Genomic DNA, 21847 nt, shown 5'->3' with positions numbered 1-21847 from the left:
ATGAAAATGACCGGTACCATGGAAACTTCTTTCAAACTGGCTTTGAAGAAACCGCCCTCCCTGCGGACAGCAGAGGTAAACAAAACTATCGTATTCTTTTTAAATTAGCATCTTGCTAATGTTAGCCAAAAATGACTAACTGTTGCTTCGCTGTAGGAAAACTTCACTCAGCTGTCAGTGGAGTTTGACTGAAATTACTTCACAGTGTGTTGCTTGTGGTTCAACTATCTCATTAGGACTGTTCAATACAGTCACATGCTAATTAGTACACACTGTACATGACTTAATTAACAGCCTGTAATTCAAAAAAACATTAAGCTAACGTTACTTAACTAGCTAGCTTTTTTGGGAAAGTCCTATGTCAGTTAAAATCAGTCAGTTAAGCAACACTAACTTTATGTGTTGCTAAAGCAGTTAGCAGATTTAACACTCACATGGAAACAGACAAGTTTAAACATACAGGACAAAATGTATCAGAGGCTTCAGTGGTACCCAAACTGGGGTTGCAGGGCCCTCACTGGACCCATGAGAGGCTGACTGGGGTCCCCATTAAAATATTTGACACTACTTTTAGTTTTTTCACCTTTTTTTTTTTAGTTATGAAAGAGTTTTTGGTCCTTGACATGGTTAAATTTGAGATGACTCCCTTTTACTGCATTACACTCTGGCTCTGCAAATACAGCCTTACTAAAAAAAACACAACATCACAGCTTCCCATCAGAAGGCTTATGCTTAAGCCCAGGAGGTAGTTTGTGTAAACCTTAGCTTGAATGAGGCCAGTTAAATTAAATCACCACTGCTTTCTCATCCCTCCTCTTTCCCTCCTCCTTCCCTCCACTGCCTCCTCCCTACACGAAGCTGTGGAAACACAGCTGGCTTGTCACTGCTTTAGTTATGCCCTGTGCCCAAAAATAGCTTACACCCGACTACCCTCCATGTTCGGCTGCTGGTAATAGTTTTGAAGTGCAAGCGTTTTTCAAAGCACTATCATACACAGTACAAAAAATGTTTAGAAAAAACCCAGTACATCTAGCCTTCAGCTTTGCATGACGTTTTTGAAAAGGCCCTTTTCATATGGCTCGGATCCTCTGTTTGTTGGAGCATGGTGGGTTGAAAGCCTCTTTCACACCTTCATAGAGGGCTTTTGTGCGCTCTTGAACCATAACAACTCTGTTTAGCCCACACATATATGACACAGTCATAGCAGTGAAGTGGATCTGTGATTTGGTAAGCACCCACATGATAGGTAGCACTTTGATAAAGTAGCACAACGTAGCCCTATCCTTCCAAATGCAATAGAAGAATCCACTTTTTTCAGTGATGCTGAACACCTTCCTTCATTTATATATTCTAATAATACTTGTGTTTTGCGAGTATACATATGTCACCGATAAAATGCTTCTTTCCATAAAACGAGTACTGTACAAGTACTGCGGATCCGTGCCTGTAATTGTAAAAACACATTACACATGTGATTATGCTACACCTGAAATTAAAGCCAGATTCCGCTTGAACAAGAATGTCTTTTTATTTTCTGTCAAAGTTTAAAAGTACATTCAGTGCATCTGTATGGTAAAGCTATTTCGTAGTGTGCAGCTGTCTCAGCCTGTTGATCAAGATACATTGACTGCAAATATTAAGATATAAACCAGGGGGGTAATTAGGGATTTACGATTGTGGACTTTTGCTGATATCCAATATTGCGATTGCCGATATACGCAAGCAAGCGTCTGCATTTAATTTTAAAGCCTTTATCTGCCGATATCATCGTACATCCTTTATCATGCTTCATTATGTAGCAGACCGTCATACAGACACACACAATCAAAAACAAAAGTTATCACCGTCGTCACACTGCTGTTGAATGTGGTGCTGCAAGCAGTTGCTGGTATATTCTAATATTCCTCTAATTGCACCCACTCCAGGAGATTCAGCGGCCATTGTGGTCGTTAAAACCAAATTATTGTGATGAAAGACATTAAAGGAAGTGCCACTTGGATCTGATGAATGATGAAACGCAAAAGCAGGTGCTCCTGGTACACATGTGAAAACTAAATGTATAATAATATCATAAGCCTGGGAGTTAAGGCAACACGGGGATGACATGTGGAAAAGTGAAGCATAAGAATCAGGTGTATAGTTTTCACAGTCGTCCTTCATTAAAAGTCTTTCTGGGTGAGTCAGCTCAATGTCTTCTTGGATGTGAAAGTTTTAGTAGTGCTGTAGGTTCGTCCGTCTCCTATGCAGATGTTTGGCTCTGTGGGTAATCTCTTCTACCGCAGGTTTTATGCCTCGTCAACTTTTCCGTCCAGCTCCTCACTCCTCTGCCTACCTTTCTCCGTGCCATCCAGACGCCCTGGCGGTTTCAGACAACAAATCACGCCGGGTGATTTATGGTGGTTTTAGCTGCGCCCAGTACAGATCGGACGTTTATGGGAATTCCGACCATCTCAGAGCCACAGGCTCCCGAGGGAAGGTGCTAGTGAGGGAGAGAAAGAGAAACGCAGACTTAAGTGGTGACTTCTTGCTCTCTAAGCAAGCAGACGAGCCGCTTTGAACAGAGCAGGAGATGCAGAGCAGTGTGTGGTCGACGCTGTATTCTTGGAGTGCATGCAAAGAAACGTGTTTCAAAAGAGGCTGTGTGTGCTTTTAGTTACCAAAGAGGGTGGTTTGTTCAATGCTGACGCAGTTCAGCAAAGTTAAGGATAGCCTAATACTGGTGTATTCTTTTTTTGTCTGTCTTCATTAACCAAATTCTGGGCCATCTGCCGACAGTCATCACAGAGATGTCAGTCAGGGTTTGTTGTTTTCTCTTTAGAGGCCTTTGGCTCCCATTCATTCTTGTACAGTATGAAGAACAGCTGCCACAACTGCACAGAAAGACCATTCATCATATATATATATATATATATATATATATATATATATATATATGACACCTCAAACCTTCTCTATTTTATCGTCATTTCACTGTGTGTGAGGTGTTCATTGAGTTGTACATTCATGTGGAAATTAAGTTGCAGTCAAAGAGTCGGTCATTCACACCGGCATGAGGAATTGAAATGAGATGTTGCCACATTAACTTGGCATACCCAAATTTTCTTAATTTTTCTGAGAAGGATTTGCAGTTTACTGTACACAAATTGCAAGGTAAAAACACTTTTAAAAGGATTTAGCTATACCTAAACTCTACATGACATGTGTTTTCCTGTTGTCACTCAGTAACCCTACTCTGAATATGAAATTGAAGCCTTTTGGTTTGAGGCATTTCACTGTGGTGTGGACTGTTTAAGGAAGAACTTGTAGGTCACAGAGGACTGTGGGAACCCACAATAAGTAGACCTATGCATGCGTGTGTGTTTTCACAAGCCTCACTGTGTGTGTGTGTGTGTGTGTGTGTGTTTGCAGCTGGACATGTATGTTTATGTACAAAGTATGCACACACTCATACAGTAGCTTAGTGCATGTGTGTGTGTGAAACTGCGTGTGGACACATCTGTTTGGAGTAGTACAGGAGCGTGTGTGTTTTTACGTATAGTTTAGGTATGCATGAAAACATATCTTCAGTCTGCCTATCTAATGTTGCCCAGGGCATCATTGTGTTGTTGGTTCAGGATGCCTCAAATACCCTCCCAGTGGTATTTTCCATTCACTGATACACATACAACATTGTGGCCTGCCTTATTCACAAGTATGTGGAATTGAAGACACAAAGTTCTGCGCGACACTAGTGATTATAACACAGTTATTTTCAGCGTTGCCATCTGATTGGTCACAGATACATTCCAGCGCATTTCTGTAAAACACGCCTCGCTGTGATAAACAAGGACGTCATCCTCACAATATTTGATTCAGTGCAGGCTAGTGTTCTTAAATCCTTATCCTTTCCAAAATGACTGTGATTCACGATATTGTTAATTGTTGTCTAGATTAAAAGTATATTGAATGTTTGTTGTGACATGTTAAAGAATTGTGTCGTGCTAGGGTTCTGTTGCTTTGTTGAGGTGGATAACCTAGAAGTGTGGAAGGAAGTGTTTTTTTAAGAAGCACACACGACCTGCATTGTTGGATCCGTTGGTCGTGCTCGAGCTGAGTTTTGGTGAGAGTTTCTGCTTTAAGAGTTTCTCAGCACTTGATTGGTGTTTTGTGTTTCTCACCATGTGGAAGACCTGCGGGTTAGGCAGCTGTTGATATGAAATTGACATGATGACACTTGCTGTCACAGTGGAATACCTGTAACCACATTACACAGCTGATGACTGACCTGCTAGACAAACATATAAACACAGCAGTGGGAGGAACAGAAAGTAATGGGTTGTGTAGTAGTTGGCAGTAGTTTGTGCAAAATAAGAGAAAAGAGTTGATGGAAGGGTGATGGGATATTTCTTGGTTAAAAAACAAGTTGAAACGGAAGTAATATGAGACTGAAACAAGATTATAGACCAAGAAAGAGAGAGTGGCGACATAGGAAGTGTGGGAGATGCTCCCATGAGACGGATCCTGAAAGGTATATGAGGCTATCGTCTAAGATGCGGCTGTGAGGGAGACAAATGAGGAAAAGGGAGAGAGATCCCGGCACTTAATCGAACACTATGGCTGAGAGAGAAGTCGGAGGGGGGAAGATATGGATGTTCAAATTGAGAAAGCTGGAGATTGAGCATTTTTAGAGAGAAATAGCGACACAATCAAAAGCTGGGCTGAGAGAAATGTGAGCAGAGAAAAGGAGAGGGAAAACTTTAAATGAAACTTGAGAGCTGAAGCAATAGAAAGTGGGAGTGAGAGCTTGTGCTTATTTTATGAGGTGAAAGAGTAAATTTGAGAGAAGTGGGGGGAAAAACAGGCCGAGACTCATTACATGTCATAGAACACCTGTGTGTGTGTGTGTGTGTGTGTGTGTGTGTGTGTGTGTGTGTGTGCTGTTCTAAAATTAACTTCCTTACTACAACGCTGAAGAGTGGGGGATGATTAAAAACACATGGCTTGTTCATCAGGAACAAAAAACTGTATGACATTGGTTGCTAAAAGAAAATAAATCTCACTAGTTCTTTTATTTTATTTTATCTGAAGCCAGGTCCCTTTTGCCAAATGTAATTTACACCTTAAAGGCAGAACTGTGGGCACACATAATTGTCAGCATCATGGTTTTAGCACATGACAGGATGACGTTTGTTTGTTTGTATAAATGTTGAAAGTGAAAGGATTGACACATGTCAAGCATGATTGATACAGACGGTGCTCAGACCGTTATAAGAAAAGCACAACACGTGACGAGATGAAATATGACCCAGGAAGTCCAGTTTTGAGTAATACACCCATGTGTTTGTTTTGCAGCTTATCAGACACTAAAACACATCGCAGAGGCTTATAGAGTTTTGAGGCAAAGTATTGCAACGCTGGAAAGATCACGCCGACTATTCATTTCAAGATATTTACGGGGAATATCTTGTGTTGCAGAAGAAGTGAAGGTTCAACCTTTTTGTCAGAATCGTCACGTGTCTCATTGAAATGAATGAGGGGTCTGTGCCTTTTTATGCTATGGTGATTTTCTTTTGGATTGGATGTGCACCTGCCTCAAAGCCCCTGACAACTTCAAATCTTGAAGCTGACTGCTTCCTCAGTAATTGTGTGGCTGTGATTTGATCAAATGTATATTGATCAAGCAATCCACCAGCTGCCATCAGACACGAACAGACCACTTCAAGGACATTGTGTGTTCATGTCCCATTACTCATAGGAAGACACTGATTGATAAAATATGTTTTTAAGTAGTTTAAACTGCAAGAATGCGTAGATGTATTTGTTGCCAAGTTTGCCGCTTGTGTCGCCACTTTTGGCATCGTTTGTGACTCAAAAAAAGAAGATGTCTAAAATAATCTTCAAGCTGAAGCTGATTTTCCCCAGTTAAGTTTCAGTAAATCCAGTGTGACGTAAATACAAAAACACACATGCACACTCACACACATGCCAGTATCAACATCAACAAACCTAAATATGCCAACAAACTGCAGGGTTGAGAGAGAGTCCGAAATTAAAAGGACACAGAGGAGTCTGTGTGTGAAACAGACAAAGAGTGGGAAGCCTTGGAAGACAGTGTGTGTCTGTGTGTGTGTGTGTGTGTGTGTGTGTGTGTGTGTGTGTGTGTGTGTGTTTTAATTGGGTGAATAAACACAACCTTCCCCTGACCTGAAGCACTGAAAGCTCTCCTTGTGAAGCCAATAAAGGCCCCTCCTAACTGAGCTGAAGGGCCTGTGCACTGGAAGGCAGACAGACTGTAGTGACTCAAGGTTTGTGAGCAAGTTTTTGGTTATCTCTGCTCGATGGTTTGTGGTTGTTGGTCTCACATCAATTCCCCGCTATATATATTTCAGCTGCCTTGGGAAGCCTGAGAAACGGCACCAGGGAGATGTGAAAAACACACTGTAACCTATTGAAATCACGATTCATCACATGTAGCAGTGTGTGATTTCAAACATTGAATGTTATCAAAGAGTGGCCCTCCTCTCCTGTTTAATGACATTTAATCACGCACACACTTGCAATAGAGCCACGGTCTTTTTAAGGTTTTAATGCGCTGTTTGGCAGGATAGACCAGCGGTACATTGGATACCTAAGAGATAATATTGCGTGCAGCCCACTGTCTCAGCAAAAGCAATAAACTACATTTATTAAACTAGTAACCTCGTGAAAACATGGCAGTGATCTGAATGTTTGTTTGTTTTGTATTAAGCACATTTTATTTATTTTAAATGGTGGGTCCATTCATTGATTTGCAGATTGACAGGAGTTGTAGCTTGTGATACGACCGTATGATGCTGTAATCTACACTGTTTACTTTACATAGCTTGTCAGAGAAACAGAATTACTTGTAATGCCAAATGTCTAATAGCTTGGCTTTTTAAAACCTCTTTTTGAAGTCCCTAATTCACACAGCGGGCCACAACAACAGCCGGGCTTTGTTCTGCTGGGCATTGTTTGATTGTAAACACGTCAGCCTTTTCCTGTGGGTACCGCCAACCTCACAGCACAGCAGCACAGTGTTCCCAGTGTGCGCGCATGTTTGCCTGCGCATGCATGTGCAAACAGTGTAGCGTGTGTGTGTGTGTGTGTGTGTGTGTGTGTGATGTGGGAAGTGCAGCTACATTCCATGCAGGACAGCAGGCGTGAACAGACGAATATCGTCAGCTCTGACCTGTTTCGCTTGTAGAGAATGCAGACCGAGGCTGCAGGTGGGCTCACCTTGCATCGTTCAGTCAACCAAAGACGGTGTTACCTTGACATTTTGAATTTCGATCATTTCATTGCTTTCCTCACAAGGCCGGCTGTTGTTTCAAATAAGGAATTCAAACTGTTTGAGTATCCCTTCAAGGATAATTTATTGTCACACTGGGTTGCACAACGAAATGCAGTTGTAGCCTAGTCCATTTACTAGCAATTGTATTGTTTTAACCACATTTAATAGGATTATCTAAGTGTTTTTTAAAAACTGCAGCATAGTGCCTGGGTTGGAATCTTAAATTCTGAAGTTTAAAGATAAGTGGGTTTTCTGTTCTGTAATAATATACACTTTACAAACATTACTAAGTATTGATCCTATCGCTATGAACTCAGTTTCAAGGGGTTTTGCTGGTACGGTGTATTGTATATGTTTCAATATGTCTAGGAATACGTAACATCCTTACATCTTATGCCTTTGGTTGGTTGGTGAATTTATTCAGAGTGTGCTTTTCATGAACGCGATGACAGCCTAATTACTGAATATGAACCAAGTCACAAACAACCTGCAGTAAGGAGTGCAAAAGTCAGAGCTGCCTATGAGTCATGGTCATTGACTATGAGTCATGGTCATTGACTATGAGCATGAAGCTATCACATGCTAGAGCAGGTGAAATAAAGCGAGAGGAATATATGTTTTCAGCATTATATAAGGAGTAGCTCTCAGCCCACTCATTATTTTCATCATCAATTCATCTATTGTTAGTGCTCATTTTAAGTTCCTAAGCCAACAATGGGTTAGGGTTATATTCAGATATCTTATTTTGCCTGAGGCAACAGCTAAAAAAAAACCCAAATTAATTTAATTTGCTGTGATATAAAACAAAGAAATCAAGCAAATATTGACATGTGTGACTCATCTGATGTGCTGTATTTTACTTGATAACTTAAAAACAAAATGATATATGATTGATAATGAATAGTTGATTCATTTCCACACTAACTGTGTATGCACTAAAAGGGCACGATACTAGAAATCCTTAAATCTTGGCTCTTTTGCTAATTTGCTTCTCTTGCTCTCTGAGGAGAAGTAGGCCATGAAGCAGCCTGTGTAACAACCTGTTACCACACTACTCTTTTTAAAGCAGTTTTATAACCTTGCAAAACCGGTCTGGAATGTTTGTCAGAAAAAAGAAAAGCTGCAGATACCTCCAGCTGTGTGTGTGTGTGTGTTTGTTTGTGTGTATGTGTTTGTGTTTGTGTGCAATTGTGCTGTACTGATTGTCCTGTATTGCATTTTGACGTAAGTTCCCTATTCATGTCAACATTTGAATACGTTTTTGTGTACCAATTTATGTCTGGATGACATCAGAAAAAGAAACATAAGCTATATATGTTTTATCATATAATTCTCCAATGTGTGCAATGCAATTGTTAAAACATACTGTCCAGGCTTGAATAACTCTCTGAAGGAAAGGAAACCTGACTATGAAAGTACACATGATAACTCATTGGCAGGATGCAGAAACAATTTCATGCAGTTTTCATTTACTGCACAATTGATCCGGCTTCAAAAGAGCCGCCAGATTAATCGGCAATTTAATCTCCTATTAAAGCAATACTCCTTGAATAAATCCCCTCATTGCTTCTCTTTATTGTTATAGTCAACAACTTAATAGTAATTTAACCCATACTCCTTTTTTTTTTTTTATGGAAGTTGGTCCATTTTCTGTTTGCTCCATCTTCTGGTGCTTACAAAATGATAAGATTTTATAGCAACTGCTTTGTAAGAACTAAAAATTAACAATGTACAATCTTGAAAATGACTATTTAAATATTTGCACTTGGGCGAAGCACATTTTTTGATATTCTGTATATGGAGAAAATGACAGCTGTGAGCACGTTCTGAAAGTAGAGTGAGGTTAGATAAACAGACTTTCTGCAGATCACTAGTGCATATAAGGTCACAAAAATCCCCCTGACCGTTGAGTCATTTCTGATGTCAGCAGCTAGTATGTTTATGGTTATGGTTTAAGGAATTGACTAAATCTGGCTGAGATTTCCTCACGTCAAAGCAATTGTACAACTCCCCCTCTTTATTAGCCATGTGTTGGCTATTATCCATAGATAGTGTTACACTGTCCTCATGCATTGAGCCTTTGCATTATAAAGAGAAAGTATTTAGTATCTTTCCACACTAACTTGACTTTTTGGGACACAGTATCTATCCACTGTTTATTTTTTTTTAAAGTTGCTTTTGGGAATAAAGGTTCTCGGGCTGCGTGACATCACCGGGAAATCAAAATCAGGGTTAATTGTCACATTTACTTTCGGAATGATACATGAAAATAAATCTTTTAAAATATATATATATTTTTAATCACTTCTTCTACTCACAAAATGCTCCATCCTCTTATTGGACTTCTCTCATCATGTCTCAATATTCACAATTAGGCAAAAAGTAATAAAGGTTTCCCTCGATTATCCTCTTTTGTCACAGGAAAGTATATCATAGAGCTTCTTAAATCAAGAGAAAGTTGCACTCAAACTCAAAATATAAAACCTCATAAGGCCTCACTCTCACATAAGTTTAACTGAAACAAATAGTGGCAATATAGTTTTGTAGTTTATGCTTCTTTGACCCATCTATTCGGTAAAAGGACGGTCTATCCGTTAAAGAGCTAAACTCTTCTCACCAAGGAGTTACTCCCAGATAATGTCAGCCGCCGTTCTACGCAGCAAAACGAACATGTTCCTGGCCCGACTATCTCTAAAAGGCAAAGAAACTGTTTCAATGTGATACACAGGTAGCTTCTTCTTCTTGCACTTTTGACCTCCAGGATCTTGAATACTTTGTTGTGTTGATACTTTTGATGTGGCGAGTGTTCAGTAGAGCACAGGCAGTATGTCGGTCTCAAACATCCTGCCCTGTAAATCCCTCCGAGACTGGGCTGTAGTCAACAACAACAGCCTTCCTTACGGTAGCCGAGCAGTGATACACAGGGGAACACGACCTGGAAAAAGAACTGATGTGCTTTCTTATTCTTGAACTTGTCTTTATATTTTGCCCATGAAGAGGAAAGAAATGTCAAGAACGGGGCAAGGTTAGAGCACAAATTCTCTCCAGAGGCCTGAGCTATTGACAGTGAGTTATGCAGTCTGTTGAGATGAGTCAGGACTTTGAAGACTAAAGATTAAAAATGCTTCTGTGTGTTTGTCTATGTGGCTGTTGTGCGTCATTTCCTCTGTATGAGTGACTGGTCTGTGAGTTGTTTGAGTTGCGTAAAGCAGCGCTACAAATGAAAGCTGATGTAGGTCCCTCTCCCTATTTCCATCAGTACATAGTCTATAGTGGTTGAGAGTCTTCCCTGCTTTATATTTACCTTTTTTTATAAACAGTTACTATACATAACGAGTTCCTATCTAAATATCTCTGCTGTTTATTCAGTCTCTTATGGCCTTGACGTGCCAAGAATATGTTTTGTAGCACATGTTCTGTGTTTGTGTGAGAGGAAATGACCAGTATTTTTGTATCCAAAAAATATTGCAACGCCAACCTTTTATTATGCCACTGTGAATCTCTAAATGTTCTGTTGTATGCTCAGGTCTCATAAATAGGATCCACATATGTCTGATTAAAAAGTTACAGCTCGTAACTTCTCATTCATTAATTCTTCGCACTGCTTTGTCGGGTTCAAGGTCTTCAATACAGCTTTATCCCGATGAAGCCACAACTCCTGACTTAACCAGTCAGTGTCTTTTACTGGTTTTCGGAGATCTACCTTTCACATGTGGTTCATGGATTTCTTTGGGAGTCACTTTGTAGTGGTAAGACTCACATTTTTCCATTTAAATAGTAGTCAAACGGATAAATAAACTGATAGAAGTTCTTCCGACATTGTAGGGAGATTAGTGGCCAATGGATATCAGTAATCTGTGGTTGTTTCTACCACTTCTCCCAGCACGTTGGCAACCCATGGTGTGTTATATTTGGTTCATCAAAGACAGTTAGTCCTGAGTTTCTGAATCCATCAGTCACTAGTGTAGCATCAACTGTCTCATCCATTTGAATCGTACTGGCTGCCAGCTGCTCCAATAGAGTGTGATTGAGTCTGGAGCACTGACGGAAGCAGTGTTGTGGGAGGGCCCTCGTTTGGCAGATCCCACTGTGGAAACACTGAGACACTGTCAACATCACAACAGAAACCCTCCACTTCTCATTCAGTGCTCTGCCCCAACACCTCAACCCTTCTCCAAACAAAACCAGGGTGCTAATGTTAACAATTTCCCATGTGCATATTTGGCCGTATTTCATGGCCCCTTTGTCTCTTTTAAAGTTGCATATAAGGTTAAGTATAGACATTTATACATTTCCACTATGTATAAAAAATGTAGAACAGTTACTAGTATTGTTCAAGCATACTTATGCAGGTATGATTTTCTGCTATACATCTTTTTCTATGTCTTGAATACATTAGAGAAATATTTTGTCTTCAGATCAGATGTTTTTAAAATCTTTAATCTTTATAGACTCCCTATGCCTCAACAGAGATACACTAATCTATTGGAGGTGGAGCTAACTTTGATAAGGCAGATAAGAAATCATACCACAGTGTTTTGTTAAGAAAAAAAGAGCTTATCTTGACAACATTCCCGTCTGAGAGATCGACACCAAGCCAATTAGCCTTCCGCTTCTCACGCGCTTCACAAAAATGAAACCCGGCTGGAAATGACTGATTCAACACTCTTCTACTGTGTCATTGTTCAGTCTTTGTTACCTGGCACACCAAGTATCAGAATTCGATGTACAATACAAACTGTTTGAATGCGTAGGAATATGTGCTGGTCTCATTGGTTAATGGATGTTTCGAACATTTCAAGTAACCTCCGTTTTTACTTACATTTGACAGAAATATAAGCTCCGTATATGCGTGTTTAATTACAGTACCTGCAAGTTTGTGCAGTAACCAACGTTCCACTAAAGACACATGTAGCCCGCATGGAATTCAGAAGTATGCACCTGGAGGCCAACAGTGTGATTGAGCAACATATGGTTAACCAGCGTTGGAGTTCATGTAATAGTCTGAGCATTATGGAGCATAGATGTATTTCCCTAAGTCATAAGTGAGTTGGTTTACAAAGACTTATAAGTAGTGTGAGTTGTACACACACAAGGTGATGATGAAATGCATATAAACACAATGATGTGTAGTTTGTGACTCGCACACTCTTTTACTCGATCTCTAATTCCCCTGATTTACTCAATGTGTGTCTTACTCACTTTATGAATCACTTTTTTGGTTACTTACTGTTGCATTCAATCAATTATTTAATCCTTTGCATGCTGAATTGTCATTGACATTTTTTTCACATCCTTTGTGTCCCTGCTTGGTCAGAAATTCATTCACTTATTCCCTCATTTTGCTGCTGGTCTACACGCTTGCACACATATATTTTTTGTCTTGTCTTTCACTTACACAAAGTTCTCTGTCATTTGCATGCTCACTCACTCGCTTGCTGCTTGCTCGGTCAAATCCTTCGCTGACAAGTTTGAAAAGAATGCAGAGCGCTCACCTCTGGAATGCCGAGAATGTGACAGCTGGATTCCCTGAACTTCCCGCCTGCCACACCAACACAAATGTATTAAGCAATGAATGAGGAATCCAAACATGGCGGCCCATTCATGATAAAGAAATACTGCTCCAACATGAGCTGGAAAAAGTCTCACCCGCATTTATACCTGCGTGCCCACACAGGCATTCAATATTGAAAATAATACTGTATCATACTGTATCCTTATATGGATGTGTGTGACACTTAGGCAAATGTTTTTCCTGAAAGTTTTACAGCGCTGTATTTTTAAATGAGTGGCGTTGGCCTGAATGTGAGAGAACGGTAATAAAAAAAAAAGACAGAAGGAAGACTTCCTTGGAAGAAGGAATGAGGACAGGAGTTGTAAAGTTGCCAAAAGAAAGATTTATGTGTAATGCAAGGCCAGCTTATCTTTTTATTTTTTTGGGAGCTTTGGCATTGCAGACACATAAGTGGCTTCACTAAAGCTACTCTATTATATTAGTCATGGGAATTTCTTTACGGTAATTTGTAGCCTACATACATGTATGGTGGGGTTAGATGCCTTCAATATATTCGTCTGCCTTCACTATGTGTATCGGTGCACAGACACACACTTCCAATAAAGGTTTAAGACACTGGTTGTAAAACTATTACATTCAATGATTGATTGCAATAGTTAGAACAAAGGGATTGGTACAGTAACAAGAACATTTATTCAACATTAAATCCCCATAAGAAGTCATTAATTTAGTTGAAAATTCAATTCAGCTTAATTTATTAGTCGATTTAATAGATTAGTCGAATTTGTGATGGCCATCTTTCACAGTTGTCTGACATTTCATAGACAAACGGCTTACTAATTAAACTGGGAAATAATTGGCAGATTAATCAATAACAAGAATAATCGCACTAATAATCGCGCCCCCAGTGAACGTACAGAGAGTAAAATATATAGCAACCCAACAATAAATGAAACGTTACGTAGAATGTAGCAACACATCAGACAACTAGAATAAGGCCTAGCTTTGTAAAAAACAGCTGTAATAATAGAGTACGTACAAATAATGTTCAACAACAATGGCGTTTGGGGAGTAGATCAAAGATGCTTGTCAATATTTGCTTGTCAGATCTGACAAAAGACTGTGTGTAACAGCAACTATAGACTGTGCCAGTAGCGATTGCTATAGCAACCGAATGGTCAAACCAACTGCTGGTGGCAGAATACATTTCCCCCGGTAACACTCCTTCATTTAAGCAGTTTAAAGTAATGTAATCTTCTTGGCTTTATCCTTTAGTAACTACTGTACATGTTGCTCTTATCTGCACACGTTGGTCCTACCCTTTGACACAGTCAACACACACTTCTATCAGATCAAATCATAACCTCTCGTTCCATTCTTATCAGACACTTGCACAGTTTGAACCATAGCTGACACATTTATGTAAGCCCAGGGTGTGCAAATGTGCATCCACAGGACACTAGGGGAAACATAAACTGGGCCACATCACTTTTCTACAACGGTCAAGTTTTCAAAGCATGTCTAATTCATAAGCACATTTTGCAAACCTCTCTAAAAATCAAAACGGTTATGCAAATGTGTCTCCTTTTAGATTTAATCTCTTTCATCTTAATTGTAGCTCTAGGATGGTTGCAAGAAACTGTCCTGAGATCAATGAGTTCTATAACCTTTTGCAGGGATTAAGTTTGCAGATAATTTTGATTATGTATGGATCTTTAATAATATTATACCATATCTATACTAGGTACACGCTTGCTGTGTCTGTGTTTGCTTTGACAAACTCCAAAATAATAGTCTAAACTATACTAACCATAATAGCAAACTGCCACAATCTTTACATCTACTACTAATATGCTATCATATTACTACTCATACTACTACTAAAGTGTTCACCGCCAAGAACACAATCATTTATTTCAAAGTCCAGGCAGGGTTAGGGTACACTTGGGCTGTCATTTTAAAACAAGTAAATCCCCTCAAAGTGCTCTCCCCTGATTCCATGACCACCGTAGCAGAGGTCATGCTGCCGTCTGCTCCCAGTTGAAGGTGCCCACCCAGTCCCATTCATTGATACGGGTCAGATCGGCCTCAATGGCCTGATTGACGGTGTGTTTAGGAGCATGAGTGGGGCCTCATGAGAGGAAGTCCATTGACTCAGCAACTGTGAGCAGACAGAGCAGTTAAGGAGGCATGTCAGAGGAGCAGATGGAGACAGATTGATCTCGCCATATGGAAACATCGTCCACACACATATCCTGTGAGACGGTTAAAGTGACGTTAGGCTTTAGCAATGTCAGTGATCACTTACTGTATCTGCCATCAACAAAATGTGATTACTATACATGGCGGCATCTGATACACGTTGTAATGTGCTTAAGTGTTTTTCTGTGGTGAATTTTCACATGCATTTTACAACCTACTAAATCATTTGTATGTGCATTTTCTAAGAAGAAGTTTGACTTTGCATTAATGGCTTTAAACTTAAAGATAGAAATAAACACCACTTGGACACTAATTTGGTGTGCTAATGAATGTTGTCCACGTTTGCAAGAGCATAGAACGGCCGGAGAAGTAGAAGTAGCCAAAAGTAGAAACCTGGTGCACTGACATGTGTAAACCGTTAGTGTGTGTTTGATAAACAGTCCTTTAGATTTGCTTTAAACGCTTCTGGATTCAATCATTTTTCTGTCTTGTTGGTTGCACCAAGGCTAGATGCACCCTGGTTGGAGTTTTTCACTGGGGTGGTCTGGACTGCATTATAATGTTTTTTCTTTCTTCTGGTTTTCAAGGCAGAAACTATATCTGTCATAGCGCTGAGAAAGTTTCAAGTACCTAGAGTTGAGTAAGTGAGAGAAATGTTTTTATCGCCAGCCTCTGTGGCCTGAGCTGAGCTCAGTTAAATAGTCTTACATAGTATAGTCAAGACACCGTTAACTGGAAATGACATTGGTTAAGTCTACACAAAGACATTCACTGGCAGGGATATTTGTGTGCGTCTGGTGTGTGTGTGTGCGTCACTGTAAGATTGGCTGTGTAACTTTCACGATAACCTATTGTGTTGGCTTCTGATGTAGTGATTCAATGCAACCCACCATGATAGTTTCCATGCAAACGTATTTAAACTATATTTTGAATTGGCACATGTCCACATGTTCATGTATTTCGTTGTCCTGGGGAGACTGGATTTGGATAAGTCTGTCTTTATTTGCCTATGGACATAGAAAAGTTTCCTCAGATTGTTTTAATCACGTAGTTGTCACTTTTATACTTGTTTTTATAACTTTTATAAATACTACTGTATGCACATTGTCACTTTTTTCATGCATCTATGAACATTTTACATTTCGTTAAGCTGTACTGAGTATATACGTAGTTTCTAGCTATAGCTTAACTGCTTATGATCTGCACTAAATCCCTTGTCAGCCCAACCCCCAACATAAATGGTGGCTTTTAGGCCTAACTCTGCATTTATAGGAAGCCTTTAAAGGATGATGGCTGTTTATTCATCTGACCAAGAATAATGAAGCATACACATGAGTCCCATTGCTTGAGTGTTAGTAGTGGTTACATTTTGCTGATGTTTGTACTGCTCTCACTAGAGAAACCACGCATTCCAGGTTCACCTGGTTCATACTTGACCCCGGGGGCGCCAGAAACATTTGAGGCTTCGATGAAACCAAACCAAACAAAAACAGAATTAATTCCTCAAGTCCCACAGGCGAGCTAAAGCTAGCGAGCCCAGCTGTAAGATACTTGGTGCTTTTTGTCTTTGCAGTCTCCTATGCAAACTCCAAATTAGTTTAAAAGCACGGACCTCCGCTGTTCAGATCTGTTTTTGATTTATGCCGCAGTGCTAGAGTGAGAAGTGGAGCAGTGCTGCCTGTCTGAACAGATTGTTGAAAGAGATCAGCTATCTGTTCCATATCTTGGCTGTCTGACAGCCCGCCTGTGGCTATAAGGCCATGTAGACGTCAGCTATGCGTAGGCCAAGTGGGTGCGTGCATCAGCTACTTAAAAACATTTGTAGAGAACCAGAGCTGCAGTATTCATTTACATGCTTCCTCATGTTTGTGTTTGCACATTTCTGTTTGTGTGCCTGCCTAAACTTAGCAGCCCACCCTCAAACTTTGCCTGTCAGCTGAGCTCGGTCTGGCAGAAACCAGCAGTAAGTGAGTTCAGCTCTGTACTGCGTGTTCAGTCTCTCACATCTGCCGCTTTAAACAGACAGAAACGTCTTCGTCAGCGGTGTCCTCCACTACTGAGACCAGCTGAGGTGGTGAGGGGGTAATGTGGGAGAAGTTAGAGAGGCCGAAGCACGAAAGACAAGACATGAGTTTAAAACCGCAAATGATGAAAATCTAAGTAGCTCTAAGTGTCCAACTCTCAAAACGTATAGCTTGAATAATTAAGATTAACTATAGAGTAATGGTAATAGCCGAGCAAATGAGAGCATGTCGCAAAGCTGCAGACTGTGTTCTTGTCAAGCGAGGGAAATGATAGATGAGTTCAAAATGAGTTGGTAATGAGAGGGAGCAGGAGGGAGTGGAAAACACTTAGGAGATTATTTTTAAGGGTGTTTAAGATGTCTTTGAAATGTAAAATGTGAAACCCAACAGCTACTTTGAGCAAGAAGTGAAATGTAATTAGTACAGATGAAACATTCACATTTCCACAACTACAAAGCATGAGTGGTAGCATTTTGTATATTTATGGATCATAATAGGCAGTCGTAAAAACAATCCAAATTGATCATTCAAGCAGTGATATTGATTACAGCTTTGCTTTCCGCACCTTTTAGCCAAAACAACACAATCCTTGAGTAACACAGACTGAGAGCGATCACGTGAACTCACTTGATGTCTTTTGAGCAGCTGTACCTCAAACAACCCAGCCACCCGTGAAATATTATACAATGCAAAAACAACAATAACAAACAAAGCTTAACATGTAAATGTGGATTTTTCCCACTGCCACAGAAAGTTCATTGCAGACAGAAAGAAAAAATAAAACTTCCTATGCCTCTTTCATTCATTTCAGGAAAAAAGAAAACTGCAGCTAACATTACATAAAGGGTCAGATTTTCCATTTCTGTGTGGCAGTGTTTTTGTGCGTATGTGTGTGGCTGTTTGGTTTGGCTGGTGGAGGGAAGGCAGCTGGTGTGGTGCTCTCTGGGCTAGACTCGCTCTTTACTCTCCTTTCTAGTAGGAGTAAAAGAGGAACAGACCTTCCCCATACAAAGTCAGAGTTTATAGTACCGTGCTTTCAAAGTGACCGTGTGTGTTGCCATGCTGCACGGTTGTCATCCTTTTCCAGGAGGGAACTGGTGATTCATCTGAAATACTTATTTTCTAAAGAGGAAGTGTTCACACCCTCTATTCACATCTATTTTCACATCTTCTGTTAACCTGTGTTTAGAGATGCTATGTACTGTACATGTAGTCGTCCAGTTCATATAAGTCTGAGGCAAGTAAAAGTCAAGTTCTGTTTTCTCTCCTTCCCCTCCTTCCCGCTGTTTCCATAACCCGCTCCACCACCAGCACCGCGACTGTCGTCACTCGGTTTATTATGAACCCACCTCCTTAGTATTCAGCGCGGAAACTCTCAGGATCCAGGACTCGCACTAGATTTGTTTTCAGCGCTTTTTCGCTTAGCAGACATTGGCTAGTGTCACTCCGTGCGCTTTAAATGATTTGCCGAATGATCAGATTCATGTGTGTTTAATTCTGCAGGATCACATTGTGGCGAGAGCTTTGAAAAATAAATAAAAAAAGGGTCTTTTCAAGCTGGGTCTGCTCCTGAAAACAATTTCTTTGTTGAGTAGAAAAGAGGCTGAGCTGTGAGGAAAAAGAGGGGATTTAAGATTTAAGTGCTGCAAGTGTTCTTGAAACCTCACACTGATGCTGACTGATAAGGCCGCACTGCGCAGTGGAGCGGGGGATTGTCCGTGAGCTTCTGTGTTGCATGGATAATGATCCTGTCTGGAGTCATGATACCATGGGATCATAGTTGACCTTGTCAGCCCTTGTAGGTTTAAACCATTAAGGCTTTAGGAATATTAACGTCATATCGTGCTTGATGTTAAGCTTTTACTTGAGCTGTCTGGTAAGGAGATTGTGCAGCTGTGAGCAATGCCTATGGATATATTTTTCTCTTCTGCTGTATTTTATTTTATTCCAACATGATGTTTTATTATTACAGCAGTCATAATTACTATATTATAGTAAACCTAACCTGTCAACTTATCAAATGCTTTGATTAGATCTGAATGTGTCCTTATCGGCTCACTCACTTATATAAATTGCATGTCTCAAAACATTTAAACAAAAGAAGGTGCTCCAAAAGTCTTATCAAATCATCTACTCGTGGGAAACCCGGTGGAGTTGAGTAGTGTCAAGCTTCTATGTATTATACTTCTTACTTTACTGTGTTCACATGAATATTTCTCAGTGTGTGGAGAAAGTGTCATAACAGCTTACTAGGTGGTGGGACATAAAGACTTTGTATTAGGCACACAGGCATTAGTCAATCAATCAATCAATCAAAAAACTTTATTGTCATTTCGAGCTATACAATGTACAATTCAAAATGAAATTTGGTTGTCCTGGCTTACTGTAAAAGTGACTGAGTAATTGGTCATAAATATTTAAAAGTGTCGTGGTGCTGATGCATAAATATAAAATAAAATGTGTACTTAAAATATAAATGTACTTTATATAAATAACATATATACACTCTAAAAAATATATACATTTAAGAGTTCTAAGAGAGGAGTTCACATTGCTCAGGAGAAAAAGTTATTTTTGGTTCAACAGTCTGACGGTTTGGGGAAAGAAACTTGCAGAATCTGGTTGTTCTGCTGTTTATGCTGAAGAACCTCTTGCCAGAGGGCAGCAGGGAGAACAGGCCGTGGTGGGGGTGAGTGGGGTCTTTTATAATGTTCTGGGCTCTGGTGAGGCAGCGTTTATTAGCAGTGTCTCTGATGGAAGGAAGAGGCGTCCCGATGATCCTCTCCGCTGTCCTCACCACTCTCTGCAGAGACTTCCAGTCTGAGGTGTTGCAGTTTCCAGACCAGGTAGAGATGCAACTGGTCAGTATGCTCTCTATGGTGCCTCTGTAGAACGTGGTGAGGATGGGAGAGGGGAGCTGTGCTCTTTTCAACCTGCGCAGAAAGTGCAGGCGCTGCTGTGCCTTTTTCACCAGTGAGGAGGTGTGAAGGGACCAGGTCAGACTATTTGGGAGTTGCACCCCCAAGAACTTTGTGCTGTCTGTAGTCTTGACTGCTGAGCCGTTGTGCGGTGTGTGACAGTGCTGTTTTTTCCTGAAGTCAACAATGATATCTTTTGTTTTGTTAACATTCAGGATCAGGTTGTTGGTGTGACACCAGTCACACCAGATGTCAGATGTCAGATGTTTCACCTCGTCCCTGTAGGCCAGTTCGTTGTTGTCCCTGATGAGTCCCACCACAGTTGTGTCGTCCGCGTACTTCAGGATGTGGTTCGTACTGAACCTGGCGCAACAGTCGTGGGTCATCAGGGTGAACAGCAGTGGACTCAGAACGCAGCCCTGTGCTCAGAGAAATGGTGCTGGAGGTGCTGTTTCCAACCCGCACATGCTGGGTCTGTTCGTGAGGAAATCCAGCAGCCAGTTACACAGGGGGGTGTTGAGGCTGAGGGGTCCCAGTTTGCTTACCAGGTGCTGGGGGATGATTGTGTTGAATGCCGAGCTGAAATCCAGGAACAGCATTCGCACATGGGTGTTCTTCTCCTCCAGGTGGGCCAGGCTCAGGTGGAGTGCAGAGGAGATGGCGTCCTCTGTGGAGCTGTTTGGGCGGTAAGCAAACTGGAACTGGTCGAGATTGGGGGGAAGTATGGAGATGATATGGTCCTTGACCAGCCTCTCAAAGCACTTCATCATGACGGGGGTGAGTGCTACCGGCCGGTAATCATTCAGACAAGTGATTGGGGATTTTTTTAGGCACTGGAACAATGGCTGCTGACTTGAAACCTGATGGAACAATAGCCTGGTCCAGCGAGGTGTTGAAGATGTCCGTGGGCCAGCTGGTCGACACAGTCCCTGAGCAGCCGTTCTGGAATACTGTCCGAGCCCGCCGCCTTCCGGGGGTTAACTTTCTTCAGCGTCCTCCGAACATCAGCTGTGTCGAGGATCAGTGATTGTTTGCTTGGGAACAGCTTTTATTGCAGTTGTGTTGTTTAGTGCCTCAAAGCGTCCAAAGTGATGATTGAGGTTGTTGAGAAAGATTGTGTTGTCCTCATAGGGTGGTGGAGCGGCCTTGTATTCAGTGATGGTCTGAATTCCCTGCTACATGCGCCTGGTATTCATGGCGTCATTAAAGAAACTCTGGATTCTTTGACCATGGGTGTGCTTAGCTTCTCTGATGGCACTGTCCAGGCTGGCTCTTGCTGATCTCAGAGCCACCACGTCACCAGATTTGTAAGCGGCGTTCCGTGCCTTCAGCAAGTCACGCACCTCCGTAGTCATCCAGGGTTTCTCATTGGCACGTGTAGTGATGTACTTGGTGACAGAGACATCTTCCATGCACTTCTGGATGTATGCAGATACAGTCACAGCATACTCCTCCACATTAATTCGATGGTTTTCAGTTGCAGCCTCTTTAAACATGTCCCAGTCTGTGCATTCAAAGCAATCCTGCAATGCTGACATGGCTCCTTCAGGCCAGATCCTCACCTGCTTCACCGTGGGCTTTTCTCTGATGAGCAGTTTGTGTAACTGGTGGAGTTCAGACACTTTTCAATGACGAGCATCGACGGCTACGATCATTCTCCAACATACTGATCAACCGGCTCAGTATGTTTATGGTACTGTAGAGAGCTGATGCAGCCTCTGACACGCTGGCACTTCTGATGAGGCCTGTTTGCGGTCACCGTGTCTATTACTGAAACTGAAACATCTCCGTTCTGTGCAGATGTGTACAGCTTAAGGGTGAAAGTTTTGTGGGATGCTGTAACTTCAGTGGTATCCCATAGAAAACATATTTTTTTAAACAGGCCTTTTATAGCTCT

At 41.0% G+C, this 21847-nt stretch overlaps 1 protein-coding gene across 1 annotated transcript in view; it reads left to right on the top strand.

The window, feature by feature from the left end:
* rapgef6 (Rap guanine nucleotide exchange factor (GEF) 6) overlaps nt 1-21847 on the top strand; it is a 103420-nt gene continuing 81573 nt past the window's right edge. The window contains exon 1 of the mRNA XM_029448110.1: nt 1-75. Coding sequence (XP_029303970.1) covers nt 1-75 — 75 coding nt within the window. The remainder of the gene's footprint in view (nt 76-21847) is intronic.

Source organism: Cottoperca gobio, chromosome 14 (assembly GCF_900634415.1).
Source record: "Cottoperca gobio chromosome 14, fCotGob3.1, whole genome shotgun sequence".
Lineage (NCBI taxonomy): Eukaryota > Metazoa > Chordata > Actinopteri > Perciformes > Bovichtidae > Cottoperca > Cottoperca gobio.
This window is presented reverse-complemented; position numbering and strand designations above follow the sequence as displayed.